Here is a 24,988-nt window from a genome sequence, read left to right as displayed (position 1 = left end):
GCGTTCCTGTGGTCATGAATCGTTCTCAGTGCTGACATCAACCTGCTTCGTTGTTCTGAATCCACCAGAATCAATATCTTCTGGAGCTGTGGACGCAGACGAGGCGTTCAGGGACTGAAGTTCATTGCAGCCGGTTTGAGTCAAAAAGTTGCCGATGAACATCTGACTTTTACACAATTTGGACTCAACATTTTGCCACCTTTAGCTTCTGTGGTTTCAAAAAAGGCATCTGTTGTTATGGTGTTCTAAATGTTGAGTATTTCTGAAAGAAAATCGTCAGACTTCTGCCCTTTAAAGTTCAACGCAGTTTCTGGACGTTTTTTTTGAGAGAGAACTCAAATGTCTTGTGTCAGTAGGACACAGTTAGAAAGACAAAATAGGAAAAAGTGTCTTTATAATGTTATTATACGTCCGCTGATCTTCTGAAAGTTGGAATCCAACAGTTATTTGTGTCTATGTAGGTTCTCATTCATCCAGGTCATAGTATTCCCATCAACTGGATGTCTTTTGAAGGTTCTTGCAGACGTTTCACCTCTCTAAGTGGTAAAATGTCTTCAAGAACTTCCAAGAAATCAACTGACGTCAAGTTGATTTCTATTGAAGCTCTATGAGCAGTGGTTTGTGTTTTTAGAGGTTTTCTTTGCAGATCTTCTTATGATATAACACCTTTTAGCATTTGTGGTTGAACGTTGTTTCTCCCTGATGAAGCATCTGAAGGTTGTACTTGAAGTCATCGATGTTGCAAGGAGTTTCGTATAGTTTTGTTGTCTGCCGACCCTCTCAAAGTTGGAAATTAAAGAGTTGTTTGTGTCTGTATAGATTCTCATTCATGCAGGTCATGGTATTCCCATCAACCGAACGTCACTCTGAGGTTCTTGAAGACGTTTCATCTCTCTAAGAGGTGAAACGTCTTCAAGAACCTCCAAGAAACATCCAGTTGATTTGTACTGAAGCTCCTACGGACAGTTGTTTGTTTTTGCAGTTTCTTTTTGCAGGTTTTCTTATAATACAACACATTTTGGCACTCATGGTTAAATGTTGTTTCTCCCTGATGAAGTATCTAAAGGTTGTAAATGGAGTCATCGACGTTGTGAAGGAGTTTTGTGTAGTTTTGTTGTCGTTGTGGAAGCAGACGAGGCATTCAGGGACTGTGGGTGTTGTTTGGTTCAAGATCTGGAAACGCTCCTCCCACCAAACCTCTTCCTGGATTTGTAAATCCACTTATGAAATCAGACCTCCGTCCAGCGGCGCAGCAACGACACGTTGACGTGTCAACACTCGTCTGTGGGTCGCTTCGGGTCATAGTTGGTGTTGCGTAAATAATTAGTCCATTCATGACCAGGCTGAATACTACGATTCCGGACCATCTGTCACAGCAGGACCAGGCTTCATTTCAAGATGGACCAACGTTTACTGGATATTTTGGGCAATATACTCAGCATTTTACTATGTAAAATAAACTTTTCAGTGTTTTCTGGTATACAAATGGTGTATTAACCCTCTGAACTGAGTAGTTTCTGGGTGTATTTTTTTCCTTTCACATTTTTATATTTGTGACACCACGACTAAGATTGTTTTATTTAACAGAGCAGTTTGTGTTACTGAAAAAAGTCGTCTCGTTTCTGACTTTTGCCTTATTAGAGAATAGAAACCAAACAGTTGTACCTCCCACTCTTTCTGTTTAATAGTGTAGATTAGAGGAGGCGGGTCGGTCTGTGTATAGGCCAACATGACAAAGAACTATGTGACACTTTTCTTTATGTTCGCACGACAGTAGACGTAAACAAAGGATCAGGCTTCAGTTTGTGTTGATAATAGGGACATCCATAGACAACACATTGGCGTTTTTAAAACTGAATGTTTTTCAGACTTCTCAAGAAGTTAAAGATTTTGTACAGATGCTTTTTAAGTCGACAGTGAAAGTACAAAGCTGGATTGTTTATGTTCCTCAAACTATGAACAAAAATAACTGTTGGTGTTTACTTGACATCGAAGGTAATGAGATATTTGAAGTATTTTACCCTCTTTTCTCCAGCACTAGAAATGGAGTTTTGAATTTCCCTTGGGATTAATAAAGTGTCTATCCATTGGAACAGAGTAGTTGATATTAACATAAAAAGTTGTCACATTTTTTGATTTTTGGCTCAATTTTCACACTCAGCTTTTAACCATTGTGTAGCATAAAAACCAAACAGTAAACCCCTTTAGAAAAAGCTCATCAGCAGTCCGACTGTCAGCTCTTTATCTCCAGCCGAGGCTTTAGAGCTGACAGTGGAACAGGAGAGAATATCCAAACGAAAGCTGCAGCTTCCTGCTTGCTGCTGCCCAGGAGTCCTCGTTGCATCCCCCCGCTGCTGACATGCACGTCGCTGTCTGAATCCGGGGGTGACATCGATTATTCATGCAGCGAGTGCAGCCACTCCCCCCACCGGTGCTGACATGAGCCTCGCTTGCTGGAGCCCGTTAATTGGCAGTAGAATGAGGGAAGACGAGGGGGAGGCTGGAACCGAGAGAACCGCTGCTCTGCTCCGGAGCAGCAGTTCGGATGACCGCTGAGGCCCGACCCACAGATCTGAAGGGAACGTCCCACATCTATTATTTAACCTCCTCCAGTCAGGAATCTCCTCCAGGAAGATGACCATGCACTACCCCCGGCAGGACTTCACCTCCAAGGCTGTGAATGGTGGCGAGAAGAAGCTGCCTCAGGCGAACCTGCAGGAGTCCATCGCCCATCTTCACCCGCTGCAGCGCCAACATGCCATTGAGCTGCACCGGCAGCAGCAACAACAACAACAACCGAATCGCCCGCAGGTTCAGGCAACTCTGTCCACGTTTACTGCCTGCACTGTGCCGGTGTCCTGCCGAGCTCGCAGTCGGTTCCTCAACCTGCGTGACAGCGTCAAGAAAAGCCCGACAAAGAGCACAGCCAAAGTGGTGAGCAGCCGGACGGAGATCCCCTGGGTGCCGTTCGCCTTCAGCAAGGTACTTCAACAGCGACGACGTGGTCAGTTCAGTGCTTTAGATCCACTACCGCTCAGTTTAGAGGGTAGATGAGGAGCTACAGGGGAGGATGGAGGCCTGAAGTGTGTCCTGATACATGACTCATTCATTACAGGAAGTATGGATCGGTGCCGAGTTGTGCCAAAAACTTAGCAATAGTCCATCTTTAAGGGAGCTGGTGTTTGTGGGACTAAGGTGCATCGAAAAGTACCGAAGTTCGTAGCAGCTGGTTTGACTCAAAAAGTTGCCAATGAACATCTGATTTATGATCTTTTACACAACTTGAGCTCAGTATTTTGCCACTTTAGCTTCCTTAGATTCATAAAATGCATCTGTTGTTATGGTATTCGTCAAAGTTGAGTATTTCTGAAAGAAAACCGTCAGACTTCTACCCTTTAAAGCCCAAAGCAGTTTCTGGATGTTTTTTGAGAGCGAACTCAGAAATGTCTTTTGTCTGTAGGACACAGAAAGTTTCTTCTGTGACGTTATTATACGTCCTCTGACCCTCTGAAAATTGGAAATCCAACAGTTATTTATGTCCATGTAGATTCTCAGTCATTCAGGTTAAGGTCATCAAGTGGACGTCTCTTGGAGGTTCTTGAAGAAGAGGCCAAACGTCTTCAAAAACCTCCAAGGGACGTCCACTTGATTTCTGCTGAAGCTCCTACGGACAGTTTTTTGTGTTTTTAGTTTCTTTTTGCAGATTTTCTTCTAACATGTTTTGGCACTCTTGGTTGAACGTTGTTTCTCCCTGTTGAAGCACCTGAAAGTTGTACATGGAGTCATCAACGTTGTGAAGGAGTTTTGTGATGTTTTGTTGTCGTTGTGACCTCCCACCCTTGCCATTGTGTTGCTGGTGATTCAGCCGGTGGGAATATCAGCGCTGAATAACGTGTTCGGTGGTGTGTCAAGGAAGTCCTGGTCGAGTTACTACAGCGTGTTACATTATGGAGAATCAATACTGACCATGTGAACCGTTGCCATGAAACCAAACCCTCGTCTTTCCACTCACGCGTTTACATTCGTCCCTCAAACTCACTGCAGATTCCTGTTTTTATGAATGAAGGAAAGTTGTTGATTACCTTTGGAGTGCACTAATGTGAAGGACGGAGCTGTAAACAGTACTTAAGAGTTTGATTGATGTTAATTAGACTCCAACCAGTTAATCTGTCGCTGCTACAATAATCAGAATCTGTGTTTATTTTGGATGGAAGTGAAGAATAATTGCCAAACATACGTGAGGTTAATCCAAAGGAAAAAACACCAGAGAAGGTGTTTTGTTTTGTTTTATAAAGAAATGTGGACCTCATTGTTGTTCTATCAGGTGCTGCTTTTATTCTCATGTTATTGTCATTTTGTCAGAACAAAATCTGCTACAAGTTTGGGTTTGATGAAGTTCATGTCTTGTTTTAGCTTATTTTATCTTAGCTTAGCTTATCCTAGCTTAGCTTTGCTTCGGCTGTCTTATCACATCTTAGCTCAGCTTATCCTAGGATACCTTATTTTAGGTTATCTTATCTCTATCTTATCTCGTCTTGGCTTAGTTTATTTTGTCTTATCACATCTTAGCTTAGCTTATCCTAGCATAGCTTATCTTATCTTAGGTTATCTTATCTCATTTCATCTTAGCTTATCTTAATTTGTCTCATCTTAGCTTATCCAAGCTTAGCTTATCTTAAGTTATCTTATTTCATCACATTTACCTTAGCATAGCTTAGCTTTCCTTAGCTAAGCTATGCTAAGCTAAGCTATCAGACACTTATTGTGACCTTTAGTTGCATGAATTGGTCAATTCTTTTAAAAAAAAGTCATAAAACATAATAGTAATGATTTGTGTGGATGCGTAATAACTGGTGTAACCTTTGGATTTTACAGTCTGAGATCCAGTATCAGTTTGGCTGTAATGTTAATAATCTTTATGATAAATTACTCATCTTTTCATTAGTAAATTGTCATTAATGGACGTTATGTGACGAGTTCAGGTTGTCTGTTTTGTTCAGAAAAAAAAAGAAACTAATTTTGCTGATATAAAATTAAGGTTAAAGATGAAAATTTACAGCAGCTTAGATACAAATTAGACGTAATAATAAGAACTGATGTGAAAAAAGGATTAAAAATAAAGATAAAATAAGATTTATGTTTACATTCCATGCGTTTATCATATGTGTAGTTATGACATGATGGGAAATGGAGGGCACAGAGCAGAAAATAATCACATCTGTTTGGTATTTTTGTTCAATTAAAGCCTTCAGAACAGTTAAAACTGTCCAATCCTCTGATGTCTAATTGATTAATGGACCAGCAGGAGTCTGTTCATTTCAAAGATCCTGCGTGAACAGGAGCGCTCGCTCTTTGCCGTCAGTCTGAATGAATTAAAACATGAACTCTGCCGTGTTCGCTGAACCGCTTTCGTGTCTTTTGGGAGCAATTAGGACCGGCTGTGAGCGGCTTTCCGAGCGGCGCTGCAGAAGTAGGGCTGGCGGATCGAAGCAGTCGATGGGCGCGCGGCTAATTTTAGCGCCTGTTGGTTTTCCATAACAACAATTAAGCCTCTTCGAAACACGGCAGCGCTTCCAGCCAGCGGCTTCACCGGGTCTTGCTGTTGCATAATAGAGGTCAGAGCGTTGGAGGCTTCAGATCGCTGCTCTTTATCACGGTTTTATGTCTGAGCGGGATTTGGAAGGCGGTGCAACTCTGGAAAGGTTCTAAAGGGGAAAAAAAAAATTTTAAGAAGTGTTTGCACATAAATTATGGAAGACAGTCACAATTTTTATTTTTTATTTTTTTTGTTTGTATTGGTGTGAGAATTTAATTGTCTGACATTTGTAGATTTAAATAGAATTTTATTATTATTTTTATTTGAAGGGTTTGGAAGCACAGTGGTCTGACCCACCTTCTGCAGTTTTTGAGAAAAATGGGTTCAAAGTTTTGCATTTTCCAGAATGATCTAACATTCACTGTAACGCTGTATTTGGCTTGTGGGTTAGACCACACTGACACTAAAATCTAGACCATAAAATATTACGGAAATTATATAAAACTCAGTTTGGCTTGTTTGTGAATTAGACCACTCTGCTTCTAACCCCCTCACTTTAGCTGCATTGTTAGCTGCTTTCTATGATTTTAGCTGAACTTAGATTCTGCCTATGTCTGTAAGTGTGTAGTTAGGTTTTTTTTTTAAAAATGTAGCGGTGTAGTTAGCTGTTTCTATGACTTTAGCTATGTAGTTAGCATCTTTGTAAGTCCATAGCTGTGTAGTTAGCTTCTTTCTATAACCTCAACTGTGTAATTACATGTTTTTCAGTTATTTCAGCTGTGTTGTTAGCTTCTTTCTATAACTTTAGCTATATAGTTAGCTTCTTTCTGTAACTTTGGCTATGTAATTAGTTTCTTTTTGTGACTTTAGCTATGTAGTTAGCTTCTTTCTTTGTCTTTATCTATATAGTTAGCTTCTTTGTATAACTTTGGCTATGTAGTTAGTTTCTTTTTATGACTTTAGCTATGTAGTTAGCTTCTTTCTTTGTCTTTATGTAGTTAGCTTCTTTCTATGACTTAGCCACATTGTTAGCGTCTTTAATGGCTTAAAGCTGTGTAGTTAGTTGTTTTCCTGTGACTTGAAGGTTTGGAAGTAAGTCAGGGGGAACCACTACAAAGACTTGTCGTGGTGCCCCCTGATGACCTCCAACCAGAGGAAGGTATAGGATGAATACGTCTGTGTTTCTTTATCTCTGCGACACATTTAACCAATTTGATATTTGTGTCCCATGTTATGCATCTGTCGATTTAAACAGCTTGATGAGCACCTGTTATTGATTGTTGATTGATAAAGCTGCCAATTATCGGTTGAGGGAATCGGTCAAAATTTGCGTCCCTGCATATGTGAAACAAATTAGATTCACAATAACCCTGGAAAAGATAAGAAAAAAGCACTAAAAAAAGCAGCTTCACCAGCATACGGAATGTCATCCACTGCCTTTTGTTGGTATTGATTGATTATTGAATATTGATTGGCAACACAGTTAAGAAATTGTTGTGGGCTAGATTTGTGTTGCTTTGACACACATTACCTAAAAACTTTTGTTGCATTTTTGCTAATATTTTGATTAACTGTCCGTCCAGGTCCCCATGTACCGAGGTGTCCTGGGGGCGTCATTCTTTGACCCTCTGCCGACGGCTCAGATTGAAATATCTGCTGCTGACTAAAAGGACATCCGGCCCGCTGCCCCGGGGGGGCGGAGGATTTAGCTTCTAGTCGGAGGTCACAGCATCGATTTAATCCTCCCAGCAGCAGATGGGAGAGCTGCTGTCAGTCGCATGCCGTCTCCTCCGTGATTGGCCGACCTCTAAGCTCCACCCGACCGTCACCTCGGCACGACCGAAACAAACGCTCCCATCACTGAACATCCTTCTGCTGTTCATCTGCAGAAAGATTTTTGATTATGTTTATTCCACATTTGGCTCATTTTTCACTGCCCTGTTTCAGAGAGTTTTCTGAAAACACTCTGAATTTTAGTCACGTCACCGTCGGTCACAGATGAGTCATTAACGGCTTTTTATTTGTGTCAAGGAGCTCAGAATTTTTTGAGATTTTTTAGAATCTGTTTATACAAAAGGCAATTTTTTGGTTTGTCAGTTTATGTCTTGTTTTTATTGTTTTTTTGTCTCATTTGTTTCATTTTGTTGGTTTGTGTTGTTTTTGTTGATTTTTGCTCTCGTTCTTGTCATTTTGCAGCTCATATTTTTGTCTCATTTGTGTCATTTTATGTCTTGTTTTTGTTGCTTTCTGTTTTTTTTAATGATTTTTGGTCTGATTTCTGTCATTTTGTGTCTCTTTTCTCTTGCTTTCTTTGTTGTATTTATCATTTTTTGTCATTTTGTGGCCTTCTTTTGTTGTTTTTATTGTTTTTTAATTATTTGTGTCATTTTATGTCTTGTTTTTGTTGCTTTCCGTTGTTTTGGGGGTTTTTTTGGGAGAGCTGCTGTGTCACACGCAGTCTCCTCTGCATTTGGCCGCCCTCTAAGCTCCGCCCAACCGTCACCTTGGGGTGACCGAAACAAAGGCTCCCGTCACTGAACATCCTGCTGCTGTTCATCTGCAGAAAGATTTTTGATGATGTTTATTCGACATTTGTGAGCATTAATATAAAGACAGATCAGATTTCTGTAAAGTAACACCTTAATGTTCTCCTAAAAACCTAAATAACCTGCAGAAGTCGTCCTTTCTGATGATAGATGCTGCTTTTCTGTTCAATTTAACTATATTTCTTCATTGTTTAAGTGGATTTGCTTTTCATTACAACAGATTTTAGACTCACTCGCTTTGATTTTCCGTTTCTGCAGCGATGTGATGTTTATTTCTCATATTTCTTTATTTTTGAGTCTTACTTCAGTCCTTCAGTTTCCCAACATCATGACTCTGACATGACAGATTCCAGGCAGTCTCACCTTGACACAATTAGCAAAAAAATATTTCTACTGCCAACAATTTATGATGAAATACGTATAAAAACAAAACATTTTTTTAACATACAGTCTAGTTTTTACTTGATATAATCACTACTATAGGAAATCTGAGAGTGGTATCGTATGAAATGATGACAGATCTGAATAACTAAGAATGTTTTGAATAAAAAAAAGATCCAGCATGTCTGACTTTTCCTTTTAATAACCAAAACAAGGACTTTAAAATGGTGAAAATAAACTTAAAATAGCCTCATAGAGGTAAAAGAAAGTTAAATATTTAGAGACTAAATGTGTTCAGACCTTTGAAATGGTCAATTCTTAAAAAACTATTTAAAAAATGATAATATTAATTGGTGTGAATGTATATTAAGGGGTGCAACATTTGATTTTTTAATGTCTTAAATATTCAGAGTCAGTTTGGCTGTGAAGTTAATAATCTTTATGGTAAATTATTCATCTTTTTATTTGTAAAATGTCACGAGTGGAAGTTCATTCAGATTTGTTCTTTTTGTCCAAAAACCAAAGCGACTCATTTGGTTGTGATAAAAACAAACAAAAAGATAAATTTATGGTGATAAACGTGTAAAAATGCTGAATTTTTGTACGATAAAACACCATTTTTACTGGATATAATTTCCTCTGATCAAACTCCACCCGACCAGCACCTCAGCACGACCGAAACAATCGTCCTGAACGTCCACATGCACCAACATCCTCCTCCTCTTCCTCCTCCTCTTCCTTATCTTCCTCCACCTCTTCCTCTTCCTTCTCTTCCTCCTCCTCCTTTTCATCTTCCTCCTCTTCCTCCTTCTCCTCCTGCTCCTCTGACCTCCTCTTCTTCCATCTCCTCCTCCTCCTCTTCTTCCTCCTCTTCCTGCTCCTCCTCTTCCTCCTCCTCCTCTTCCTCCTCTGACCTCCTCTTCTTCCATCTCCTCCTCCTCTTCCTCCTTCTCCTCCTCCTCCTGCTTCTCCTGCTCCTGCTCCTCCTCCTCTGACCTCCTCTTCTTCCATCTCCTCCTCCTCTTCCTGCTCCTCCTCTTCTTCCTCCTCTTCCTGCTCCTCCTCTTCCTCCTCCTCCTCCTGCTCCTCCTCCTCCTGCTCCTCCTCCTCCTCTGACCTCCTCTTCTTCCATCTCCTCTTCCTCCTCCTCCTCCTCCTCCTCTTCTTCCTCCTTCTCTTCCTGCTCCTCCTCTTCCTGCTCCTCCTCCTCCTCTTCCTCCTCCTCTTCCTCCTCTTCCTGCTCCTCCTCTTCCTGCTCCTCCTCCTCCTCTTCCTCCTCCTCCTCTTCCTCCTCTTCTTCCATTTCCTCCTCCTCTTCCTCCTCCTCCTCTTCCTCCTCCTCCTCTTCCTCCTCCTCTTCCTCCTCCTCCTCCTCCTCCTCTTCTTCCTCCTCTTCCTGCTCCTCCTCCTCTTCCTCCTCTTCCTCCTCCTCCTCCTCTTCCTCCTCTTCCTGCTCCTCCTCTTCCTGCTCCTCCTCCTCCTCTTCCTCCTCCTCCTCCTCCTCTTCTTCCTCCTCTTCCTGCTCCTCCTCCTCCTCTTCCTCCTCCTCCTCCTCTTCCTCCTCTTCCTGCTCCTCCTCTTCCTGCTCCTCCTCTTCCTCCTCCTCCTCCTCCTCTTCTTCCTCCTCTTCCTTCTCCTCCTCCTCCTCTTCCTCTTCCTCCTCCTCCTCTTCTTCCTCCTCTTCCTGCTCCTCCTCTTCCTCCTCCTCCTCCTCCTCTTCTTCCTCCTCTTCCTGCTCTTCCTCCTCTGACCTCCTCCTCCTCCTCTTCTTCAGGCCGAGGCTCCTCCCTCCTCCTCTCCATTAATCCCCGTGATCCCAATCCCTCCAATCCCGGCAGAGACCACCGTCATCCCTCCGACGTCACAGGTCCTTTTTTTATTTATTTGATCTTTTGTGATAAATTGTGTTTGTTTTTTGGTTCTCCTTCCACTTGTGTCTCCCTCCCTGCTCCTCCTCCTCCTCCCTGCTCCTCCTCCTCCATCCATCCATCCATGCGTCCATCTGCAGATGTTTTGTTGCTGCTTGTTGCCGTCCAGCTGTGGCTCTGATGAGCAGATTAGAGAGGATTCCTGGTTTTCAGATCCCATCTGGCAGAGAGTGGATCCAGATCTAGAGGAGGAGAACCCAGGAGAACCGAGGAGAACCCAGGACCTCCCTCTTTATATTGATTTAGATTTTTAACTAGATCTTTGGTGGGCTTCATGCTTCAGCGTTGCGTCTTCTGCAGCGTGAAATGCCGTCATGTACGTAGCGCTAATCGCTAATCTGTGCTCCGATCCAGCGTAGCAGCATGAGGACCGTGAGTGTCGGCAGGGAGGGAGGATGCTCAGGTTTGTTTTTGTTTATCTTTTGTTTTTATTTATATTTATCTCCTCTCTTCTGTCCTCAGGCCAACCCTCCGCCCGTGGTGGTCAACACCGACAGCCTGGACACGCCTCCATATGTGAGTTTTACACAAACACGCTGTAAAAAATGTGTTTTTCATCACTGTGAGCTCATTTTTCACTGCCCTGTTTCAGATGAACTGCAGGCAGTGTTTCCACTGCCTGCAGTTCATCTGAAAACTCTGAATTTTGCTCACCTCACCGTCGGTCACAGACGAGTCTTAAACGGCTTTTTATGTGGGAGCTTGGAATTTGTAGTTGTTTTTTTTTTTTTACAGAATCTGGTTTTACAAAACAGTTTCTTTATGGCAATTTTTTTTTGTCATTTTGTGTCTCGTTTTTGGTGCTTTCTGTGTTTTTATTGTTTTTTGTCCCATTTGTGTTGGTCAGTTATGTGTTGGTTTTGTTCATTTTTATTTTTTGTCATTTATTGTCATTTTTGTCTTGTTTTTGTTGCTTTCTCTTGTTTTTTAATAGTTTTTTGTCTTGTTTGTGTCATTTTGTGTCAGTTTATCTCAGTTTGTGTCTCATTTTTGTTGCTTTCTGTTGTTTTTTTTGACTTGTGTATGTTGGTTTGTCAGTTTATGTGTTGTTTTTGTTCATTTTTATAATTTTTGTAATTTTTTGTCATTTCATGTCTTGTTTTTGTTGCTTTCTGTTGTTTTTGTTGTTTTTTTATTTGTCTTGTTTGTGTCATTTTGTCAGTTTCTGTGTTGTTGTTTTTTGTTCTAATTTTTGTCATTTTATGTCTTGTTTGTCTGTTTTTTGTTGTTTTTTATAGTTTTTGTCTCGTTTGTGTCATATTTTGAGTTTGTGTTGATTTTATTTTGTTCCAGTTTGTCATTTTGGCTTGTTTTTGGTGCTTTCTGTGTTGTTTTTATTCTTTTTTTTTTGTCTCATTTGTGTTGGTTGGTCAGTTTATCTGTTGTTTTTGTTCATTTTTATTGTTTTTTGTCATTTATTGTCCATTTATGTCTTCTTGTTGCTTTCTGTTGTTTTTTTAATAATTTTTTGTCTCGCTTGTGTCATTTTGTGTCAGTTTATATCAGTTTGTGTCTCTTTTTTGTTGCTTTCTCTATTGTTACTGCTCATTTATGGTCTGTTTTTTGCGATTTTGTGTCTTGTTTTTGTTGTCTGTTGTTTTTTATTGTTTTTCATCTCATTTGTGTCAATTTGTATCAGTTTGTGTCTTGTTTTGTTGCTTTTTGTGTTGTTTTGTTTATTTTTGGTCTGTTTTTGTCATTTTGTGTCTTGTTTTTATTGCTTCCTGACTCATGTTTGTAGTTTTTTTTGTTCTAGTTTGTGTTAGTCTATCTCGTTTTTGTTGCTTTCTGTGTTGTTTTTAGTGTTTTGTGTCTTATATTTCCACATACTAGTTATTGAGCAGCTGTAGAAAGATGTTTCACCATGCTGAATGTATCTGAGCCATACTGCATTTATTTTATTCATCCAGTAGCTTTGATTTTCCGCTCTAATCTGTGGAAACACTGCCTGCAGTTCAACCTAAAACCCCTACAAATCTTGCATTTGTGCATTAATTTCCAGGACACCGACACTTTGATAAATTAATCTCCAGATTATAGACGCATTAATATCCAGGTTATTATCCTTCTGGTGCTTTGGTATCCATGTTTTGTCACTTTGGCGTATTAATGTCCAGGTTTTTCAAACTTTGTTACATTGATGTTGAGATTTTTGACACTTTGGAGTCTTAATTTCCAGGTTTTTGATATTTTGGTGTGTTTATAGCCAAGTTTTTGACCTTTTAATGCATTAATATCCAGGTTTTTGACATTTTGGTTCATTAATATCCCAGTTTTTGGTATTTTGGTCTTTTAATATTCAGGTTTTTGATATTTTAATGTTTTAATATTCAGGTTTGTGATATTTTAGTGTTTTAATATTCAGGTTTTGAAAATTTTGGGACATTCATATCCAGATTTTTGTTATTTTGGTGCGTTAATATTCAGATTTTTTTATATTTTACGGTGTTAATATTCAGATTTTTGTTTTTTTGGTGTGTTAATATTTAGATTTTTTTGTATTTTACAGTGTTAATATCCAGGTTTTTGATATTTTGGTGCGTTAAATTGAGGATAATGGTACTTTGATGCATCAATATTCAGGTTTCAGCACATTAATGCAATAATCAGAAAAGTCTGAAGCCCTGACAAACATCCTAATCGACCAGTTTACGGTGGGATCCTTTCACATTTTCAATAATCGCTCCATGTTTTCTTTCATACTTCTTGATCGTCATAAAACTGAGCTTTTACCAAAGTGTTTTCATCCTGAACGTGCGGCTGATATCAGAATTATTTCATTATTTTAGACGAGTGTTTTTCTTGTTCTGTTAATCAGACGAAGCTAAATGAGCACCAACGTTCGTGTTTGTTTGAGGCGACACCAGCCCTGCTTGTTGGCCGTCGTTTCACCGATCAAAGCCAAATGTTGGTGTGTTGCTTTCAGGATCTGCTGCTCCGTCAGTTTCACCAAACACCTCACAGATTTCACTCCTTAGGACTTGTCCAACGCTTAAACTTCACATTCTTTCCGTCCAACAATCAGAGCGTCTGATCCTGAGTTAATAAAAGTGTTTTCTGTCCACGAGGAGGTGAATCTCTGCGGTTTCCTGACCTGATGTGACTCTGTTAGAAACAAGAAGCCGATTCAAACATCTTCCTCTTAACGTCTCTGAAAATTAAGCTTCTGAATCGAGGATCTCAGCCAACGTCTCCAGTCTGTTTTAATCTCTAATTTCAGTTGGACCACTCCGCTGCCAGAAACAAGTCAGTAGCTTTTACCTCAAGACAAAGTTGAAAAATTGAAAGTTTTTGGAGTCCTCCTTGAATTTTATGTGCAAAAATAAAAAAAATATCCTTCACTTAAAGGACAATTCAGTTTAGTTCCATCTAATGTATTTCCAATTATTGTGCCTTTGGACTGATTTTAAACTTTTTACACTTTAAATGTAGAGATTTAGGAAAAGGAGTCACATAACAGAAAGAATTGTTTTGTTCCGTCAAGAAAATTAATTAAATCTGAGCAGAAATCTGTGTATTATTTTCTAAAATGTCTAAAATAAATCATTTAAAGTAACTAGATTCTGTAAAAAGCAAAAAAAAATCAGTAAAATTTATCAAAACTGAGAAGTCATACATCAATCATCTGAGACTCGACGGTCACATGACAGAAATTCAGAGAGTTTTTAGATTGAACTGCAGGCAGCGTATCAACAAAGGTTTTGATAATTTGTTACAATAATATCCAAATCTTTTATATTTAGGTGCAATAATATCAAATTTTTTGATATTTTGGCGCAATAATGTCCAATTTTTCATATTTTGGTGCAATAATATCCAAATTTTTGATATTTTGGTGCCTTACTATTCGAATTTTTGATCTTTTGGGCCGTTAATATCAAGGTTTTTGGTATTTTGGTGCAGTAATATCCACATTTTTGATATTTTGGTGCCTTACTATTCGAATTTTTGATCTATTGGGCCGTTAATATCCAGGCTTTTGATATTTTGGTGCAATAATATCTGAATTATTTATATTTTTGTGCCTTAATACTCAGGTTTTTGGTAATTTGGTACAATATCAAAATTATTGATATTTTGGTGCCTTAATATCCAATTTTTTGATCTTTTTGGGCATTAGTATCCAAATTTTTGATATTTTGGTGCAATAATATCCACATTTTTTTATATTTTGATGTGTTAGTATTCATGTTTTTGATAATTTGGTACAATAATATCCATTTTTTTATATTTTGCTGCAGTAATATTCAGGTTTTTGATAATTTGGTGCATTTTCATTGTTTATGATATCGATAATCAAACTGTTTTTTTTAAACTCCTGGTTGATTTACGGTCTTTTTACTGTCTTCCTGCCCAGATAACTGAGTTCTTTCTCCTTCCTCTTGGTTGTTCTGTTTCCACTGAGCTGCAGGATTTTATGTTGCAGTGAAAAATGAACCACAGTAAAGAAAAACACCAGAAACTTTCCTGTATTAATGTTTTATTTGTGTTTATTGTGGATAAATGAGCTGATGGATCTTTTGTGTGTTCAGGTGAACGGGACGGAGGCTGATTATGAGTACGAGGAGATCACTCTGGAGAGGGTGAGACGATTCATTTCTCTTCACGAGTCCAGAACTCAGAATAAAACTTTTAAACTCTGAAACCCTGCAGGCCTGTCGAGTCCAAACATCTTTTTTTCTTTGTGGAAATGAGGACAAAACTTTTTGATTCGTCTTTAATGCAGCTGCGGTTTAATCCTCCGCCTGCGGTATTATCTTCTACATTGTTCGCCTCCTTTTGTCTAATTCAGCCGCTCTGCTTCTTCAAGTACAAATTATCGTCAGCACAGCGTAAATAAAACCGAATCTCTGCCAGATGTGTCCCGCCGGAGCTTTCACCGGCCTCGGGCTGCAGTTTGTCGAGTCGTTTCATCACCAAATTACATCGTTCATGTTTACCTGATTACCTTTTTAGTTTTTTTCTCGTGTGGAGATCTGGACGCAGCAGTAAAATGTCCTGTTTAGTACCTCTGATTGATTTATTATTATTACATGTGGCTCCATCCGCCAAAGAAAATAGTCCCCAAAATAAGAAATGTGGATCCATTCGCTGCTGTAAATAGTCCCCAAAATGTCCAATATGGGATTCATCCGCCACAGAAACAACAAATGTCGATCCATCCACCACAAAAAATTGTCTCCAAAACATCAAATGTGGATCCATCCACCATTAAATATAGAACCACCAAATATGGATCAATCCACCAGTGAAAATAGTTCTTGAAGTACCAAGTATGGATCAATCCGCCAATGAAAATAGTCCCCAAAACACCTAATATGGGATTTTTCTGCCACAGGAACACCAAGTATGAATCCATTCGCTGCTGAAAATAGTGCTTGAAATGTCAAATGTGGATCCATCCGCCACAGAAGTTAGTCCCTATAATACCAAATGTGCATCCATCCGCCATTGAAAGTAGTCCCCAAAACAACAAATGCACAATTTCTTCCTGTTTGTTAGAATTTTTTTTTTCTAATAAACTTTAATGCTAAATATGGTTTGAGTAAATATTCTGCAGTAAATCAGGACATTCTGAATCAAAAACTCTTTTTTAAAGCTGGTTTAAATGTGGGATGTCCTCATCTGGATCAAGTTTTAGCTGATTATAATCAGGACGAACCTCACCCTGATCCTTTATTTACGTCTGCTATCGTCCAGTATTCATTCATTTGAATATAGTTTTTAATAATCCTCAGTTTTTAATCAACATTTGTGTAATTTATAGAACAAATTGATGTTATGTTTTAAGCCACCAACGCATCATAGTGAAGTCATTAATGTTGGAGGTCATTAAGTGTGTCAGAAGTCTTTGTCATGGTGCCTGTGTAGTTTCTCATTCATCCAGGTCATGGTTATCCAAAGTTGTTTAAATCAATCCAACTGGACTTTAAGAAGGTTAAGAACCTTCTTAAAGTCCAGTTGGATTGATTTAAACAACTTTGGATTTGTCATGGTGCCCCTTGACACTGAAACACTGGCTTTTATTTGTTTATTTGCTCTGTCTTTAAGTTTTCTTTCATCCTAACGTGTCATGTTTTTGTTTTTGTCATGGTTTCCAGGGAAACTCGGGCCTCGGCTTCAGTATCGCCGGCGGCACCGACAACCCACACATCGGTGAAGACCCCAGCATCTTCATCACCAAAGTCATCCCTGGAGGAGCCGCCGCTCAGGATGGACGCCTCAGGTGGAATTTGATGAGATTTTAGTGAAATTCAGACGATTTCAGCGTTTTACCTGAAAAAATCTTAACAAAAACTGTTTAATAGTCTCACATTTAATCTCTAAAAACCCTGGATCTTTACTCTGACATTAAGATTTTTGTTGTTTGTTTCATTCATGAGCTCAAAACTCAACTCAACTTCTAGACGAACTTTTACCCAAAACACACAAAACCTAAAAGAAGGTATCACATAAAGACAATAAACAAACTCAATAATTTATCGTCATCTTAGTATCTTTATGTTCTGACTATTTCACTGCTGTTGTGTTGCAACAAATAACCCCTAAAAATAGATTAAAATAAATTAAACACAGAAACAACACATCTAAGTTGAGTCATTTATCAGAACTGACAAAAATCCTCACTTTTATAGGAAAAAATGGGAAATTTTCATCTGTTTTGCTGGAAAATCGATATCAACTAATAATCCCAGATGTTTTTAGAAGAAATAATCTAATATTTTACTGAGATGTTCTTTAGAGTCTTTGTACGTTAAATATTTTGGCAGGTTGAGGGCTAAACTCCGCCTTCCTACAACACCTGAACTGCTGATTTTTATGACACCGGTTGAAGATTAAACTCTCCGATCAGCTGCTGTCCCATTTATAACCAGAACCTCCTGCAGCTCCTTTCACTCCTTCATCCATAATTCAGCTCCGACCGTCCGAACACCCGATCCAGGTGATGATGATGAAGATGAAGCTCCGGTTAGAGTGAAGGCTGAGGATCGGGTGTCTCTGTGAGCGTTTATAGATGAACAAAAACAGGATTTTATGTTGAGTTTACGTCACTGCATTTTCCCTAAAACACTTAAATGAATCACTAATCAATACTTTAATCCATTGTCGGCAGTAAAATTGGGATTTTTGAGGAATACTTCTTTAATCAAAAGTAGTTTTAGTGAAGGTTGTGTTCTGTAGACGTGCATTATCCAGAGCTGAATTCTGTTTTTTATTAAATTCAATGCTAACCGTCTGATGTCTCAAATTAAATCCATCAAACAAAAACGTTGTCGTGAATTTCTAATCTAACTTCCCGAATTACTCCAACTCTTAAAGAAGCAAAACGTAGAAATACAGTCTGTGATCTTTAGTCCACCTGTAGATTTATTTGTTTTTCATTTTAAAAAGTTGTAAATTATATATAAAAAATGAATTTGCAGTTCATTTGAAGTCTTTAATTGGAAAAATTTTTAAAATAGCAGATAAAATGTGAAAATGAGAAATGTGATTGTTATTTGTGAAATAATTCCTTTTTTAAAAATTTTATGTTATAGAAAACAGACGACAGAAGACAGTTTAACATTGTGTTTGTAGCAATAAATTTAGATAGAGACTAAAAAAACAATACAAGTTTAGATTTATTATCTTTGTTTGGGACATGTGCACCATACCAAGATATGATACATTTAAAAAAACAGTCTAAAACTAGTCATTAATATTTAGGAGTGAACACAGTTAGTTGTATTTGTGCTGTTCTAAACTAAATCTAAACTTTAACATGTTTACAGTCTACACAACTTCTGTGGAAATTAGATAATAGTATTAAATTCTATAAACAGTTGAAGCACATTTTGAGTGTTTAAATGTTTTAAGGTGATATTCTGACCTGAGGAGGTTCAGTTTGACTCCAGATGGACTCACTGGTTCTGGTTCTGGTTCCAGGGTGAACGACGTCATCCTGCGGGTCAACGAGGTGGACGTCCGGGACGTGACCCACAGTCGGGCCGTGGAGGCGCTGAAGGAGGCCGGATCTCTGGTGCGACTGTACATCCGCCGGAGGAAACCCGTCTCTGAGAAAGTCATGGAGATCAAGCTGGTGAAAGGACCCAAAGGTAGAACCGAGCCGCAGAACGCCGCCTCGATGTCCGAATCGGTTTCAGTCTGAACACTTTAGCAGCAGGTTCTGTGAAGAGCAGCTTCCAGTTCAGTGTTCAGATGGTTTTTTTTTTTTTCAATAACAGGGATTGAGAATTTTCTGCAGATCCGCGGAATTCCGAGTTTTTTTCCGCCGAAAGTATAGTTTTTGTGACTCGTGTAAATCCGTTGAGAAAATTGTAGGGGGTAGGGGTACGCAAGCGGCCGGCCGGCCGACGCGTCGCGAGCCGAGGCTTGTGATGGCCATCCCGCCGCCGACATCTTTCGGCAACGCGCATTGCAAAATCAGATACAGCTGTGAGAACGGAAATCGGCGTTGCTATCTGTAAACATCACTCGCTATTTATGTTAATGACAACATCCGCCTATTTTCGGCAGCAATTTGGCGCCAGTTTCATCTGATTGTTTCCTTCCACATGTTAAATTTCGCGGATATGCAAGCACACGATATTGTTGAGTTTTGATCATTTCTGGTGCGTGGATACGTATAGATCTATGGTTGTTTTGGTTACCTAAAAAAACCTTTTTCGCCAGCATGGCGAAAGTTTTGTATCGTAAGGAGGAGGATCGTGCCAGGGAAATAGACAAGTCTAACGGCATCAAGAACTGTTTTATTACATTTTTGACCACTGTGGATAAAGCAGCTCACAACATATTTGTGGTAAGGTACTTGATTCTTTGTGTATATTTCAGTTCTTTTAATTCATATATAAACTGTGCCATTCCTTTGAACAACAAAACATTGGGGTATTAATATGTTAGAATTAAAATGAACAGGGTATAAATATGTTGCATTTAAATGAACAGATTCCTTGAAAGGCATGAAACTCAAAAATTGAATGTACCATAAATGATAATGATCAAGTATCCCCTTGGTAGCCCACCAAATTGGGATATTGTTTTTTTTAAAAACAGGTGAAATTCATTGAAGAAATTAATGGATTTTGGGTGTTGATTGCCTTATATATTCACTGTTAAAAGTCACCAGAGAATGCCATTTCTAAGTGAATTTTACAAAAATTTTCCGTGCCTTCGGCAGACATTTTCAGAGTTTTTTTCCATTTGTCATTCTCATCCCTGCAATAAATCACAATTTTTAATCAATATTTGTTTAATTTACAAATGTGGATCCATTCGCCACAGAAAATAGTCACCAAAACGCCAAATGTGGATCTATCCCATACTAAATATATAACCACCAAATACAGATCCATCCACTGCTGAAAATAGTCCCTAGAACACCAAATGCACACGTTTTTTCTATTTTATCTCTAAGTTTTCTTTGTCCTAAACCTAGACCTATTTTCTATATTTTTCTAGAATATTAACCCCTAATATGTAAATTATTCGGATAAAGTCACATCAAAAATATCACTATAAGGTCCTAACTCCAATATTTAATGTTTTTAGGTTGATTTTTTTTAACAGAAGTCATGTTCCTTTTTTAAAACTGGAAAGCACTTTGATCCAACCCTTGTTTTAAATGTTCTACATGAAAATCGTGCTGATTTTAGTTTTATAGTCGCCTCTTAAAACAAAACTTGATTGATGTGAGGAAACCAAGAACAGTCGAACAAATCCAGTTTAACTCTGAAGTCCAGGTAGTTTATGGGTGTTTATTGCTTCTGTTGCATTTTTCTTCACTGTAGGTTTGTTTTTTACTGCAATAGTTGATGCAAACAGTGAACTTAAAGGAGTTTTTAAATAAGGTATGTGAAATAATGTGATTTAGATGAAATTTCATGATTTTTGAAATGAGATTTAAGTTTTCTGAAGGAATTGCACATAAAAACGAGAAGTTTAAGGACCGTCGGAAAGTTGAAAATCAGACGATTCTTTATGTTTTTACCATTTATGGCTGATAAAAGGAACCAGTTTGGTGTTTTCTGGGGCATCCAAGGATTATTATGACTGTCTGTGAAATAAAATCATCGTTAAGAATCTTTACTTGTCATGAAACATATAAAATAAGGCATTCATTTTTAAATCGATAATTTCCAAGACAACATAAATGCATAACATTCAACCTTTAAGTCCTGGAGGTTGTAAGCTGTGGATCAGACTTGTTTCAGCATCACTGTACCGCTGTCATCTGTCCAGAATAATGTGGTTCTTATCAAAGTGTCTCCAGTCTAAAAACCTTCTCCTGCATCAATGCTTTGACTAGAAGAACCGATAGATCCAGATGTTCGTCCTTGAGTCGTCCTGGTGTTTCGGCTCGTCGATGAAGGTGACATGAAAGCGTGCCGGCCTCATCGCCGGATCAGTTCTCCTTCCAGAGGAGCTTTAGTGGAATCCCTCTGGGCCTCATGATTATTCAGACAAGGAGCTCAGCTCAAGAACAAAGCCTCGATTTCCTGACATGAGCTTCACGGCATTTATGAGCTCATGTTTTCAAAAACGTCCTGCTGTTTGTTCCCGTGAAGAGCGTGTTGGATGGATAGAACAGCTGGAGACCAAAGTCAGGGTTTTGTAGCTTCTGGCTTTCTGTTTCTGTTTTGGTGTGCATTTGTCAGTTTCCTCTTTTCCGATGGTAGTTTGATGATCTTCACAGGTCTTGGCTTCAGTATAGCAGGTGGAGTCGGGAACCAGCACATCCCGGGCGACAACAGCATCTACGTCACCAAGATCATCGAAGGCGGAGCTGCACATAAAGACGGGAGGCTGCAGATCGGAGACAAACTGCTGGCTGTAAGTTCTCCTCAAACTTTTACCCAACATGTTTAGTTTATTTAATCTTCCTGGACTAAAACATCAGTAAATAGCTTCATCTTTCAGAAGTTTTTTGCTAATGAATCAAATAAAACCAACAACAAAAGCATGACTTAAAATTCTTACCAGCCAATAAGACGAACAGACATAAACAAACTAAAAGTACATCCATTTTATTAACTCTTTAAAGCTAATTGCCTCAATATGGGTCGAGTGAAAATTCTGCTCATTCTTAATTAAAAAAAACTCTTTTTGAAAGAATCACAAGTCAACAGGTTTAACACGGGATGTCCTGATCCCAATGGAAACCAATGAGGGCAAATGTTTTTAAATAAATCACCATTTTTAATCATTATTTGTTTAATTTATAGTTCAAATTGATTACAGTGGGCATTTTTCCTGCCCCGGTGTCACTGTTTAATAGTGGACATCATTAATGTTGGGAGTCATTAATGTTGGGGGTCATTAATGTTGGGGGTCATTAATGTTGGGGGTCATTAAGTGTGACAGAAGTCTTTGTCATTGTGCCCCTTTACAGTGAAACACTGGGTTTTACTTACTACATTTTGAGTCATTTTAGGTCAAAGTTGAGTCACTTTGCAACAGGTTTTAGATCATTTTGTACAAATTTGAGCAACTATGAACAATTTTGGTAACAGTTTTGGGGTAATTATAGATGAATTATGAGTATTTTTACCTTTTTTGTGGTTTTGGACACATTTTGACTCATTGACTTCAAGTTTTTGTTATTTGACAAAAAATTTGGGTCATGTTAAACTAGATCTGAGTATCTATATTTTGGACAGAAGTGAGTTCTTTTAGTTTAGGTTTGAGTCATTTTAGGCATATGCCTGAGTAATGTTGATAACAGGTATCTGTTACTTTGGACAAGGTTTGAGTTCTTTTGGGCGAGTTTTGAGTCTTTTCGAGCAACTTCGTGTCATTTTGAAGAAGTTATTGAGTCATTTCAGACACATGTGAAGTCTTTTTGAACAGATTTGAGTCACTTTGAATAATTTGTGCTTCAATGGAGACAATTATGGAGCTTTAAAACATGTTAAACCTCGAATTTTTCTTTATTTTTCACTCAGCTGCATTGTAAATGAGGCCTTCAGACCTCAGTGTGCTCTTAGTTTAAATAAAGTTTAACTGGATGAGTGGTTTTTGCTCTGAGCTGGTAAATGTTGACGTGATGTGTCGTCTTTCCAGGTGAACAGTGCTTGCCTGGAGGAGGTGAGCCACGAACACGCCGTCACTGCCTTGAAAAACACTCCAGACGTGGTCTACTTGAAAGTGGCTAAACCCAACAGTGTCTTCATGAACGACAGCTTCGCCCCGCCCGACCTCACCAACTGTGAGTTTCACTTTCTGCACAACCAGTAACACAACGAGAACCAGTACTATTATTATTGTTTTCCAGACAGTTGTAGGGTAATCTATGGCCGTTTTCTAACTTAACTGCTAGCTGTTAGCATAGCTTTAACTACTGTGAAGCAACTAATATCCTGATTTGTGGCGATGGCTGTGCTTCATGTTTAGTTTTTGTAGATTGTTTCTTTACTAGAGAGATGTGTCTGTCAGTTAGAGCAAAGTGGTGAAGTTAGTTCAAGACTTTTAAAAAATGCTACGGTGCTCTAAGTAGCGTTAGCCACTAGCCTGATAGCAAACCTCTCAGTGATAGTCGTAGTCTCCCACCGTCAACAAAATAAGTTCCAGCTGCACCAACAAGTGAATTATTGTGGCTTCTGACGGCAGCATTTATTCCAACTTCAGCAACATTGCTACCTTGAGTTTCAAACACATCACACCAAATGCTCTCATCTGTCTCTCTGGGTAAACAATAGCTTTCAGTGATTAGCTGTTACTCTGGACAGGCGACCAATCGGATATCGCTGTAGGCGGGACATTGCTGAGACCACAAGGCAGCTGGATTAGAGCCAAAGTAGCACATTTAATTTATTTTACGATAACTGACCAATAAAATACTAGTAATTGTAAAAATGCCAAATATCAGCCTCAATACTCGTTCCGGTCGATAATCAGCCGAGTCTTAAAATCAGCTGTGATCAACTAGGATGGTGTTTCGGCCCATATCATGTCTGTGGGTTGAAACCGCAATATCAGCACAGGACGAATGTCTACTGCGCTTAATTTGTGTCATGAATTAATCAGTTATTGATCAGTAATGCTGTTTTTATTGAGAAAATTGCAGACGTAAACAAAGAATCAGCCACACATTCGCGTCAATACAGATCAGTTAAAATTTGCCTTGATCGGCTCCAGCTATCCCCAGTAGAAGCTGCTGTTTCTTCTACTGATGGTAGCTGGAAACCTTCTTCTGGTCACCACTGATGATCGAAGGTTTCATGTTTTGTCCCTGCTGCAGTTTGAGCTCATTTTCAGCTACCAGTCGTCACAAAAATGTCTTTAACTCCGGTCCTGATGTCGATAATGCAACATTGTGTCCTCAATTGTGATGGTTGCAGCTTGCACATGTTGCACCGTGATGCACTCAAACCGGATTAGCAGTTCCTGTTCACATGTCCTGGTTGACTTTGGGCGTTTGACCCTGAGTTGAGTCCACTGCAGCGTGTCTTCGGCGGTGATGATGCCGTTCCCGGTGGCATTCGTCAAACAACACGTCTCAAAGTCGAGGCTTTCAAACACATTCAGAGCACGAACCCTGGATCTGTTCCCAATGACTCCCTCAATGAGCCTTAATGTGGAGACGCTGAAGGACAAACTGATCCTGGATGGACGAGAATGGGAGGAACCGGGAGACGAGGATGGAAGCGATCAATCAGTGGACGGATCAATCAGACCCGAGATGATGTCGGACGGAGGAACCTGAACTCTAATATGACATTGACTGGCTGAGAGTTCGTCCCCATAAAGAGGTTTAAACCACAGCCTGCATTTAGAAACTAATGAAAATGTGTTGGTTGGACACTTTGGCAGATCAAGGTGTTTCATCACATTAGCAATATTTCTTCAATCTGACTGAAAGCATTCTTATTAGACGTTCCACCTTAACGGTTTACATGGATGTCAAATAACGTGAGCCCATGTTTGCATGCCTGCAGAGCATTTAATCAGTATATAGCTTTTAGACACATGGCTCTGCAGCGGACAGAAATGGTTGCATTTTACAACCTCCTGAAAAGCTTCATATGAGTTTAGTGCCGTAAAGCCTAAAACAAACCGTGAGCAGCTGTGAAGAGCCTTGAACAGAAGAAACTCAAGCAGACTGGTGTTGGTTTAAAGCCTGTCAGCCAAATGTTGAACAAAGCCGAACAAAAACTGTAGATTTGGAGCGTTAGCGGTAAAATGCATCTAGAGGAGAAGCTGTGCTGACTTACTTACTTGTTGTTGTTTGAGATTTTGGACTAAAAATAATCAGAACAGAGCAGCTCAGGGGTTTTTATGATGGACTGAAGCATGTTGACCATTTCTGCAGAGACGACATCGTAAGGGAGTCTTTTGTGCTTTAAATTTGTTAGTTTACTACTTGCTGAATCTTTAACAGCTTTTGGCTCTGCTCTGGAAACATATGGAAATAACGGAGGAACCTTTACCTTTTGGGAAGGTTCTTTGATAGTAGTTTCTGGAACACTAGAGACCATCATCTTACATTTGGGGAACACTGGGGATCTTAGAAGGCATGATATAATCAACCCTTTTGGCCTTTCTAGAGCATTTTAGGGTGGCATGAACCTTGTATTTCTTCCATCCTCCTTTAGAACGTC

At 39.2% G+C, this 24,988-nt stretch overlaps 1 protein-coding gene across 19 annotated transcripts in view; it reads left to right on the top strand.

Annotated features, from left to right (window-relative positions):
* The window catches only part of LOC111568381 (disks large homolog 1), a 165,380-nt gene that overhangs the window by 115,040 nt on the left and 25,352 nt on the right, over nt 1-24,988 (top strand). For 10 of the 19 annotated variants that reach the window (XM_023270014.3, XM_023270011.3, XM_023270010.3 and 7 more), the window contains 7 exons: nt 10,238-10,330; nt 10,854-10,907; nt 14,924-14,974; nt 16,493-16,617; nt 18,318-18,487; nt 21,085-21,221; nt 22,452-22,596. In XM_023270014.3, coding sequence (XP_023125782.1) covers nt 10,238-10,330; nt 10,854-10,907; nt 14,924-14,974; nt 16,493-16,617; nt 18,318-18,487; nt 21,085-21,221; nt 22,452-22,596 — 775 coding nt within the window. Of the gene's footprint in view, nt 1-2,568; nt 2,983-10,237; nt 10,331-10,418; nt 10,764-10,853; nt 10,908-14,923; nt 14,975-16,492; nt 16,618-18,317; nt 18,488-21,084; nt 21,222-22,451; nt 22,597-24,988 lie in introns of those variants that run through there. The other 9 variants (XM_023270021.3, XM_023270019.3, XM_023270018.3 and 6 more) reach the window with 3 other exon arrangements.

The sequence above is a fragment of the Amphiprion ocellaris genome, chromosome 10 (assembly GCF_022539595.1).
Source record: "Amphiprion ocellaris isolate individual 3 ecotype Okinawa chromosome 10, ASM2253959v1, whole genome shotgun sequence".
Lineage (NCBI taxonomy): Eukaryota > Metazoa > Chordata > Actinopteri > Pomacentridae > Amphiprion > Amphiprion ocellaris.
The sequence above is the reverse complement of the archived record's forward strand: the minus strand, read 5'-3'. Positions and strand labels throughout refer to the sequence as shown.